This window comes from Toxorhynchites rutilus, chromosome 3 (assembly GCF_029784135.1).
Source record: "Toxorhynchites rutilus septentrionalis strain SRP chromosome 3, ASM2978413v1, whole genome shotgun sequence".
Taxonomy (NCBI): Eukaryota; Metazoa; Arthropoda; class Insecta; order Diptera; family Culicidae; genus Toxorhynchites; species Toxorhynchites rutilus.
This window is the reverse complement of record NC_073746.1, coordinates 65,806,115-65,818,211: the sequence shown is the minus strand read 5'-3', so window position 1 is coordinate 65,818,211 and position 12,097 is coordinate 65,806,115. Positions and strand designations below refer to the sequence as shown.

General features: G+C 38.7%; 1 protein-coding gene across 2 annotated transcripts in view; it reads left to right on the top strand.

The window, feature by feature from the left end:
• Positions 1 to 12,097, top strand: part of LOC129776503 (tRNA-dihydrouridine(16/17) synthase [NAD(P)(+)]-like) — a 258,069-nt gene that overhangs the window by 230,629 nt on the left and 15,343 nt on the right. For both annotated transcript variants that reach the window (XM_055782183.1, XM_055782184.1), the window contains exon 6: positions 9,103 to 9,262. In XM_055782183.1, coding sequence (XP_055638158.1) covers positions 9,103 to 9,262 — 160 coding nt within the window. The remainder of the gene's footprint in view (positions 1 to 9,102; positions 9,263 to 12,097) is intronic.

Below are 12,097 nucleotides of genomic sequence, written 5' to 3'. Positions count from 1 at the left end.
CCTTCCGTGATCGGATTATCCGCGGAAGCGAGTTTCCTAGTAATCCTCGTGGTCTTCTCGAAATTATCCAGTGAGTGGTAGGCTCTTGCTATTTTGTTTTGGTGTTAACTTTCACGTTATCTGAACACTGGTGTACAAGAGCTTATATAGAGGCGAATGAACTGCAAAGTTTAAAGCCTCTTAAAAACAAAGAAAGAAGAAGAAGAGCTTATAAGGTATCGTGCACAAATTACGTAACGCTAAAAATCCGGATTTTGGACCCCCTCCACCCCCTACGTAACGCAAGTTCCTATCTCTAATACACAGAAAGTAACGCAACCTCGCTCCAACCCACCTCCCCCCCCCCCCTTATCGAGTTACGTAATTTGTGCACGACGCCTAAATGGATACACTAATGATTTACGTATTGATAAAGCATAGCATTCATGCTAAAGTTTGTTTTTTCGTGTTAGAACCTCATTTTTAGTACTTCATTGCGTTATCCGCGATTTTCGTTATCCGCACTGACTTTGCCAGACTATTCCACGGATGATCGGGTTTCTACTGTATTTTTTTATTAATTATGAACCCTCCTATACTCGCGCTGTGGATGGCGAATAAAACTGAATGAAGATGAAGAAGAAATATTTTAAGAAGTTTTTTCATTCAATTACCTCCTTTCATTTAAATAGATACCAATAACACCTAAAAATACCGTTTTGTCTTAAATTTCGAGCAATTAAGCTTTGTTGGCCATTAAACAGTGTCTCATTAATTAAAATGATAGGTACTATTTCGCGAAATTAATTTGATTTTTGGATATAAAAAAGCTTTTTTTAGCTACAGTAAAATTGATTTACCAATACACATTCAACAAAAATGCAAATTTCATGAAAAATTTTTCCATTTTAATTTTTTATATTCTCGAAACAAGTGACCAGAATCCTTCGTGAGGTCCGATATACTGGATAGAACAGAGGAGACTAATACGCTGAACTGATCAAAACAATAATTTTTACTCTCGCTCTCTCTTACAAACATTTGTTTACAAGTGGTGTTAGGTCTTTTTATATTGTTGCTCCAGAATTGAACTGTCTTCTTCTTCTTCTTATATGGCACTAACGTTCCTAGAGGAACTCCGCCGTCTCAACGTAGTATTACTTGCGTAATTTTCATTAGTACTTAGTTGAGATTTCTATGCCAAATAACACGCCTTGAATGTATTCTGAGTGGCAAGCTCTAGAATACGCGTGACCACAGTGCAAGTCAGAGGAAATTTCTTTGAAGAAAAATTTCCCCGACCAGAACGGGAATCGAACCCGAACCCCCGGCATGTTAGGTTTTGACGCTAACCACTCGGCCACGGGAGCACGATGTCCTTGTATCTTGTAATTTGTATATGTAATTGAACTGTCCTTGTATCCCAATTTGTGAACTATTGCTGCATTCGCCCGAAAAAAGTGTATCTACTGTTCGGCATTTGAATCATGCGTCGAAAATTGACTCAAATTCCGAACACTACTGAAATACTAAATATACTGAGGTCGCTTTTTACGCGGTTTTTTTATACGCGGTTTTATTTTACGCGGCTTTTTTTAAGCGGTTTTTGGAATTTACGCGGTTTATTTTTACGCGGATTTCACAATTTACAAGGTTTTTTACGCGGATTTCGGAATTCACGCGGTTCTTTTATGCGGATTGTAACATTTACGCGGTTTTTTTACGCAGCACATATCAACCGCGTACAAAATGCTTGTTGATGTGACTTTTCACGGAGTAACTGTGTATTGTATCACTGATTAGTAGCTGAGAAATAAAAAAATATACAGATATCATGATTGCAACATTCAAAAAAAACAGTTAATCAATTGTTAGAATATGGGTCGCATTTTTAATTTATAATTCACTGTTTGTTAGATTTTTTTACGGATTTTGAAATTTTCCCGCTTTATTTTTACGCGGATTTCGGAATTTACGCGGTTTTTTTACATGGATTTTGGAATTTACGCGGTTTTTGTTTACACGACACGTATCCCCGCGTAAAAAGCGACTCCAGTGTACTAAAATATTTTAATGAAGATTTCTGCATAAAAGATCATTTGTCCTTTCATTTATAGTAGATTCTTACCATTTTTTACCACATAACATGAAAACAGCAAACAAAATAGTTAAAACAACTACATAAACTTTTTTTTGAAAAGTAAATTTGGTGAACGTGTTATTTCGAGAAATGGACCTGTCAATTGGCCGTCTCGTTCAAGCGATTTGACGCCATTGGATTTTTCTTTATAAGGGTATGTCAACTCACTAGTCTATGCCAACAAGCCAGCACTTTTAGAGGAGCTCTGAGGTAATCGATCGCTGTAAAGGGGCTCGTGGTGGTCATATGACCGAAATCGAGTTTCATTCTTAACATGTTAGAACAACAACTGCAATATCTACAGAACTACAATATCAAAAAAGGCTGGACAAAAGTTGACAAGTTCTCAAAATTATAGGCTTTATCGATACCTATAAATGATGTTAAAATGAAGCCTCTATTCCAGATAATGTCAGGGTTTTTATTATTCAGTTATTTACAACAGTAAAGGGCCCGGCCGGGTAAGGGAGTAAAAAGTGCCCCCAAACCAAATCACAAGCTGTATGGCAGATATTGTATAGGATTTTAAATAAGAAATTTTGGCGGTATTTTTGTACCCCTATGTGGTTTAACATAGGATCTATAGTGAAAAACGTACTTTTTCGTTTAATTCACGCCATCCTCAAAAGCTTCGAGATAGAAATTTGAAAAAAAAAATACTGATTGTGCATCTCACTACGGTGTATCAAGAAAAATTATCAAAAAAAATTTCATCAAAAATTGAGATACTAAAAAATATTGAAATTTTGAAAAAAAAATTTCAGGATTTAGAGATTCAGAACTACTCTAATTCATATTTAAATGTGTTCCTACGGCTTTTTCAGTGTTGCGCGGTACAAAACAATTTTTTTTTATATTTCCAAAGGGCCTGGCAACTATCGGTTGAGACAACGATACCTCATATCCATATCCCTAACCTGACCCGTCCCACAAAAATGTTGCCCTTTTAACCTCGAGTAAACCGCGAGTATTCGGTCGAATCCTACTAAACATAGCAATTAGTTGAAACTTTGTATAAACAAACCTTGAATTAGCGGCTCCGCAAAGCTTATGCGATTGAGCCTTACAAATAAATGAATTGGAAAAAAAAGGGCCTGGCTTGGTACGGGAGTAAAAAGTGTCCCCAAACCAAATCACCAGCTGTATGAAATATATTGTACAGGGTACTAAATATGAAATTTTAACAGTAGTACCATACATTTGAGTTCTTATATGGTACAACATAGGATCTATGGTGAAAAATGCACCTTTTCGTCTTCTTCACGCCATTCTCAATAGCTTTGAGACAAAAATATGAAAAAACAATACTGAAAGTACATCTTGCTAAGGTGTATCGATCAATATTTTCAAACAATTTTTCCATCAAAAAATCAAATAATAAAAAAAATTAAATTAATTTTTATTTTAATTTGATATTGAACTTATTTTTTTTTTATTTTGAGATTCAGTACTACTCTAGTTTGTATTTAAATTTCTTCCTACGTCTATTACAGGTCGGACTCGATTATATGTGATTCGATTATATACAATTTTGGTCTCGATTAACGGGTGTTAAATAAAAAATGAGAATTTTTTCAATACCTTTCAGTAACACAAATAAAGAGCGTAATATTTTCTTTCTCCAAGAAAATTGCTCTTTGGGCTCCCTAGAAACAGTAGGCGTGTTTGGTTTTGCTAGTTTGAATTTAGTCAAAGCAAAGATGGCGTCGAAACAGCACGTGCTCCGCGAACGCATTGTACGGTTCTACGAAACGCATTTCCAGCAAGGAAAAAAGTTCACGGTGGCACATTTTAAGGAAGAAAATGTACCTGTCAGTACGGTATATCGTATCCTGGGTTCCCTGAACGTAGAGCGGAAGGTCGGAAGTGGTCGTCCGGTGACGATAATGACGAAGCAGAGGAAAACATCGTTAAAGAAGCTGTTTGACAACAAGGACGCAACCAGCCTGCGTGACGCCGGTCGGAAATATGGCTGGCGTATTGATCCACCGGACCCTCAAGATGGAAGGAATCGTCTGCAGGAAGAAGACGAGGTCGCCGGAGTACACGGAGGAGCAGATTGAGACGGTTAAATCACAGTGTCGGTGGATGACCAAAAAATACCGCGGGACGTCTTTCGTTCTGGACGACGAAAGCTATTTTCCGCTGTCCAAAACGCATATTCCAGGAAATGATAATTACTACTCCAGCGACAAGTCATCCACACCGCCTGAAGTGAAATACAAGTTCAAGCACAAGTTTAAAAAAAGGTTATGTTGTACATCGCCATTTCCGACCGGGGCATTTCAAAGCCTTGGTTTAAGCCGAGCGGTCTGGCAATCAACCAACAAACCTATCGAGAAGAGTGCCTCGATAAAATCCTGCTGCCGTTCCTGAACGAGCACCACGCGGATGGGAAGTACGTCTTCTGGCCGGACAAGGCGTCTTCCCATTACGCCAAGAAGACGCTGGCGTATCTTGAGGAGAAAAAGATACCGTTCGTGCCGAAAGGTCGTAACCCAACAAACTTGCCCCAGTGCCGCCCAATAGAGGATTTCTTTGGCTCACTCAGTGCCTTAGTGTATAAAAACAATTGGAGGGCCAAGGACACGAAGCAACTGACTACAAGAATCCGGAATTGTATCCGGAAAATGGACGTAAGTGCCGTACAACGTTCTTGTGAGAGCATCGCGACAAAGTTGCGTCGAACAGCAGACCACGGCCCTTACTCAAACATTCACTGACATTTTTTTGAAGAAAATACATTATGTTATTAATAAAAATACTGAAATCGATGAAAAAAAAATATTTTTTTTTTATATGTGATTGAAAAAATTCTCATTTTTTATTTAACACCCATTATATACAGTTTGAAAAAACTATTTTTTTTACATTTCGAATCTGACTTATTTCGAGAAAAAATGTATCCTTTGAACGTTAAGGTGGAATTGGGGTGAATAATATATGTACAGTGGGGTAAAAATCGTGATTTTTGAAGATTTTGCTTGAATTGCACCAGGAATTGTTTATATCGATATTGCAGCGAAATTAGGAAAGATAGACGATGGGTGTCAAAGAACAAATTGTAGAGCAATTTTAGAGCTTTGATTTGATTGTTATAAACAATCAAGTTCAATATAAATTTTTGGGATAAAATCAATAATTACACATTAAAAATTATCAACTTTGAAATTTTCACTTCCAAAAAATTATTTAAATCTACTAATTTAGATGTTCCACCACTATATCCTGAACTTAATTTTCTCATCTTTCAAATGAAAGCAACAGAATTGGCTTACGCAGCGTACTTTTTAGTGTAGAGCTAGAGTATTTAGGACTAGGGGATGAATCAAAGATTAAATTCTTCTTCTATTTTGAACGAATAAAAAATATATGCATAAAAACGAATAATAAAATATTTTTATTGACTCGATTATATACAGAATTCGATTATATACAATGAAATGAAATCGAAGCCTGTATATAATCGAGCCCGCGCTGTATAGGTATATGTGATTTTTTCATAATTTTCGTGGTACAAAAAAATTGTATTTATTTTCAGGCATTTCGAAATTTTGGAGAAAAAAATTACTTTGAGACCCAATTTTGCTCTAATTTTTATTTAAATGCGTTCGTATGGGTTATTTGCACATGCAGCGTTATTTTTTCTTGAATTTTCAAGAGGATTGCACGAAATAAAACATATTTTTGGCCTTTAGGCATTTTTCATTTATTTTAAATTTAGAGACCCAGTACTACAGGGTGGGCCATTTAAAGTGGAAGCATCAGGCAAACCCATAACTTTTGACAGAGATGTCAGATTAACAAATGTCATACCGCGTTGGAAGCGTCATTTCAGTACAATTTTAACCATGGAACAATACACACCTAAACAACGCGCTGAAATTGTTCAGCTGTACATTCAAAATAACTTCTCAATTGTGTTAACCAAACGTGCGTGGAAAAATAAAAATAAAGTTAAAACATCGCCTGGAGACAACACTATACGTCGATTATATGCCAAATTTATATCGTCTGGTAGTGTTGGTAATGCCAGTCATCTGCCCAGACAACGACCAAGACGTTTCGACGAGAATATTGATGCCGTTCGAGTCAGTGTTGCAGAGACTCCATCGACATCAGGTCGCCATCGTTCGCAAGAGTTAGGCATCTTTTTATTGCCATTTGTTCGTGAAAATGAATTGGACAATTACTGGTTCCAACAGGACGGCGCTACATGCCATACAGCGGCTGCCACGACCAAGTTATTGCGCGAAATGTTCCCCGGAAGATTAATATCGAAAAACGGCGATTATGACTGGCCACCGAGATCACCTGATTTGACGCCTCCTGACTTTTTTTTATGGGGATATTTAAAATCCAAGGTATACACTGGTAAACCAAGGACCCTGGCTGCGCTGAAAGACAATATCCGACAAGAAATTGCTGCCATATCGGCCGAAACATTGGGCAAAGTGATGGAAAATGCCGAAAAAAGGGCACATTTTGCGGTCAAGGCCAGAGGCGGTCATTACGAGATATCATAATCAAAAAGTAGTTAGAACAAATCTCCTTGGACCAAAATAAATGAATTTCAAAAAAAAATATTTAAAATTCCACTTCTTTACTTTGCTATTGCAAAAACAAATCCTTCCACTTTAAATGGCCCACCCTGTATCTAACCACCATAGAATCGTTTACTGCACTCTTAAACCTCCATATGCCAAATTTGGTTTTATTTGCTTGATTAATCCTCGAGTAATGCTGAATATTGTGTTTCATTTGTATGGCAGACCCCCTTAGAGAGGGGGGTGAAGAGTCTAACCACCATAGAAACATTTATTGCACCATTAAACCTCCATATGCCTAATTTGGTTTCATTTGCTTAATTAATTCTCAGGTAATGCAGAAATTTGTGTTTCATTTGTATGGCAGCCCCCCTAAGAGAGGGGGTAGGGGTATCCAACCACCATAGAAAGATTTATTGCACCCTAAAGTTTCCATATGCCTAATTTGATTTAATTTGCTTTGTTAATTCTCGAGAAATGCAAAAATTTGTGTTTCATTTGTATGGCAGCTGATTTGGCACCCTTCCTAAAAGACGTAGTTCTACGTCAAAAAAGTCCTTGTGGAAAGATCATTCGGATTAATGAGAAGAACACTTAAATTCAAATTATTATTTTTTTAAATTTTAATCTTACAATTGAAAACCACGATTTCATGAAAATAATAATAAAAATCGCAATGCGCTTGAAAATTCAGGAAAAAATTACTCACATGTAGAAAAGAAGACACATACGAACGCATTTAAATAAAAATTAGAGCAGAAGTAGGTCTCAAAGTTATGTTTTTTTCAAAAATTTCGAAGTGCCAGAAAATATATGATTTTTTTTTGTACCGCGAATATAATTTTTTTTATAATTAGAATTTTTGATGAAAAACTTGTTTGAAGATATTCATCGATACACCTTAGTTAGATGTACTTTCAGTATTTTTTTCTTATTTTTATCTCAAAGCTATTGAGAATGGCGTGAGAAAAACGAAAAGATGCATTTGTGGGATAGATCCTACGGTGTACCATATAAGGACTCAAATATATGGTACTACTGCCAAAATGTTTTATTTAGTACCCTATACAATACTTTTCATACAGCTGGTGATTTGGTTTGGGGGCACTGTATAATAAAAATTATACTTCTTTCACTTTTTTGCGGCAACTTCTGTTGCTCTTATTTCTTTTGCGATTTGTTTCCTATCACGAAGGAAATCATATCTGGCATCCAACATATAGGAGAAGTGTGTAATACGCACCCCTCAAGCGAGAATGGATTTATCTTGACCGTGCTCTTAAAATTTAAGATAACAACTACGTCAGTATGTAGATTAATTAACCTCAGTCATCTGTAATCGTTCTGTACTTTAGATACTGAATAACAAAAGTGCTACGAATTTTATTTTGTAAGGCGCCTAAATTCTAAATTTCCAAATATACGGTGTTAAATGGCTCAGCAGAAGTGTAATATGCCCATGAGTTGTTTCTCTCAGATACTATAAAGCTCAGAGAACAGCTTGTATGAATGAAAGATTCCATCAATATATTCCCTTCATGCCCACCAGCGAAGAGCAGAAACCGTTCCTCCGGTGAGCGTGTTCTCTCTGAGCACATAATATAGATGCCAAATGTGAAGTCATGTTTTCGTTTTGAAGACATTTAATTTTGTGAAAACATACTGAGGTCATTTCAAAGTATGTGAAAACAATTGTTTGTGTGATTTATTGAACATGATTTAGAAATATCGTGATGGTTTATTCATTATTGTTCATTATGATTATATTTAAAGACATTTATTCGTGCCATGCAAAGATATTTGAAAAAATCATCTGGCATCCCTCACATCCAAGCTATTTCTCTCGTGAGAATGTTATCCGGCCGAAAGCGAGCATATTGCCCCAATGGTAAGCTGATGCGGAAAATATCAAATTGTGAAGGAAATGAATCCTTTCTTACCATTTTCTTCATCTGAGATATTCACTGGGAACTCGACTCAATAAATATGATCTACAGTTATCGCCTCTGAATCGGTTTCAAGCAACAAAAACCTTATAGAAATGATGTAGAAAAATTACATCGAAAATCGCTTCCAAAGAAAATGATTTTTCTTATTTTTTTAAAGCATGTTACAAATGTAAAACTTGCATGGTGGGATTCTATCAGTGACTAGCACGATTGCTTGTATCCATTGCATTTCTATTCTTGCTGGTTTACGAGAAAATCAGACGGGCCAAATTGCCCGGTAGGCGCGTTTTAGACACATCTCCTCTAATTGAGAATTGTAAAAACTTTATTCTGATTTAGAAAACTCCCGCTTCCGTTACGGAGGCACGTCCTTCAAGCACCCTATTTAACAAAACCAATAACAATAAGCTTTTATTCTCCTGGGCGCTCTTTTGCTGGTTCACTCCGCTGGTCCATATTTTACTTTACCTTCTCTCCGTCCTTTCAGTTCTGTGGAAACGACCCGAAGGTGCTACTGGAAGCCGCGCTGCTAGCGCAGGACCACTGCGACGCTATCGATATCAACCTCGGGTGTCCGCAGGCGATTGCCAAACGGGGCCATTATGGTGCCTTCCTGCAGGACGAATGGGATCTACTTAGTGAAATCGGTAAGTGTGAAATTTGATTCTACCATTTGCCCTCCGGCGATATGTCCGGTCGTGACAGATAGGACAAACCGCATTGTGGAACACGTTCGTTCCCTGTTTGGTGGTATTCCGTTCAAGGAGAGGGTTTTCCCTATCAACAACATATCAGCGGAATTGGATTATTTCGAGAGCCCAGATGGGTTCATTTGTGTTTGTGTAATAATTGCATAAAGGGTGTGTAACATCAAATTGCATCACGGAAAAAACGCTGTAGAAATTTAATTTTTAGGAATTATATCTTCAGCTTTCGCTTATAATCAGATAAGAGTGTATAGATCACGTTGGCCATGCTTCACTGTAAATTTTTCGTAAATTTGGAAAAATGTCGTCGAACGAAAAAGAGCGTCGTGAATTAATCCTGCGCACTCATTTCGAGAATCCGGAGTTGTCACATCGGGACATCCATAAGATGCTGGGAATCGTCCAATCCACGGTCAGCAGAGTACTAAAACGATACTTCGAGAACCTAACCATCGACCAAGGTGAAGAACGGCAAAAATGGATGCTCCGTCAGTGAAAAAGATCACAAGCGCGTAGTTAAGCAGTTTAGACGTGATCCGAGAAGTTCGGTCCGGGATGTCGCCAATAAGCTGAATTTGTCAAGTTCATTCGTCCAGCGGACCAAGCAGCGGGAGGGCCTGCGTACATACAAGGTTCAGAAGGCTCCTAACCGCGACGAAAGGCAAAACATGGTGGGGAAGACGCGAGCCCGGAAGCTGTACACCGAAATGCTGACGAAGCCGCATTGCCTGGTAATGGACGACGAAACCTACGTCAAAGCGGACTTTCGTCAGCTGCCGGGTCTGTTGTTCTTCTCCGCAGAGGACAAATTCAGCGTTCCGGAGGAGATTTGCAAGCAGAAACTATCCAAGTTCGCCAAAAAGTACATGGTGTGGCAAGCGATCTGCTCTTGCGGAAAGCGGAGCGCCCCCTTCGTGATGACCGGCACGGTAAACGGGCAGGTTTACCTTAAGGAGTGCCTACAGAAGCGCTTACTACCACTATTGAAGCAGCACGAGGGCCCGACCATCTTCTGGCCGGATCTCGCTTCGTGCCACTATTCAAAGTACGTGTTGGAGTGGTACGAAGCCAACGGGTTCACCTTCGTGCCAAAGGAAATGAACCCGCCCAACGTTCCGGAGCTTCGCCCAATAGAGAAATATTGGGCGATTATGAAGCAGGCCCTCCGAAAGAACCCAAAAGTTGTCAAATCGGAGGCGGACTTCAAGACAAAATGGATTTCTGTTCAAAAAAAACTACAACCTGACGTTGTACAGAACCTTATGGGCGGGGTAAAGAGGAAGGTGCGAGCATACGGGCTTGGGCTCGAAGTATAAATAAAAAGAAAATGCCAAAAGTTGTCTAATAGTTTTTATTTTACTGTCTAAAATTTTCAAAAGGATCGGTCTACTGGGCGAATTTCTACAGCGTTTTTTCCGTGATGCAATTTGATGTGACACACCCTTTACTTGGGGAGATACATAGACTTATGCTAAGAATGAAAAGGGGCTTTTATCTTTTTTTTATTTTTGACGTAGGACTACGTCTAACCGGAAGATATAGGGGGTGAAATGAAAATCTAGGCACTGAACAAGTAGGAAAAAATGCAAGATTTGGAACGCTTATAACTCGAGCATTTCTCAATAGATCGCAAAGGTTTTTGCATCAATTGATAGGAAATATATCTACGCATCTATCATAACGAATAACATTTCATTTTTCTTGAGATAAATAATTGAATAACTGTGAAATATCAAACATTGTCAAAATGCACTATGTGCCCATTTTTGATTGGTCCATTTTGTGCTCCTCAAATCGTACCGACCAAAACGGGCAACCAGAGCAGCAGCGAAATAGAATGAAGCACGATTGGAAATGAAAAAGAAAAAAATGAACGAAACATTGGTCGCAGTCTCACACATGCGTAATTCTCGAGCCAGCCAGTCAGCTTAAAAATCCCCGCTCCGCTGCCGTAGCGATCATTCTTTGTGTGGACACCGACTGGACAACATCGTTGCTGGACGAGCTGGATGGCTAGGGATCGAGTGCCTTTCTCAAGGCAATGGGGGCGGAGGTGTAATGAAGGAGTTAGAGTAGAGTTTTAAGGGCCTTTCTCAAGGCTAGAGACGAATGAACTAAAAAGTTTAAAGTCTCTATAATACAAAACCACCACCACCACCACCGTAACGATCATTCTCATCTGAACCGTACACCACATCGTTTCGCATGACATCACATCAACAAACCAACACAAGCCATGGTTGGATATGGCAAAGAAGGAAAAGTGAAGGGAAAGGCAAAATCCCGCCCGAACCGTGTTAGTCTGGAGTTCCACGCAAGGGTAGCTAGGCCGAGCGCGTTAGTACCAGTGAATCAGTCCACCTAGCCGGCGTTATATAGTTTCGGCCGCCGAAGTGGAAAAGCTGCTCGCGACGATAAGAAAACCCGCATTCAGAACAGACCACATTCGGTTCGGTGGACATCAAGACAACACAACAGGCAGTTGCAGCGAGTGGCGAGTGGCAAACGCAATAGCAAAACGGCATCAGGTAGCAGAAGAAAAAAGTTTGTTCTTTATACAATCTGCTTTGGTGGCAAAACCAGAACAAGGCGGCATCGAGGGCGTTCGAAATGGTTTTTTTCAAAACCACGAGTACTAAGTTTTCTAAATTGGAACCATTCCAAAAAACACGGCGCTTATCAGGGCCATTAAACCTTTCAAAAAAGAGTTTACGAAATACAGTTTAATGCTTTCTAAAACAATATCCAAAATAATAATAAAACACAAATTGATTT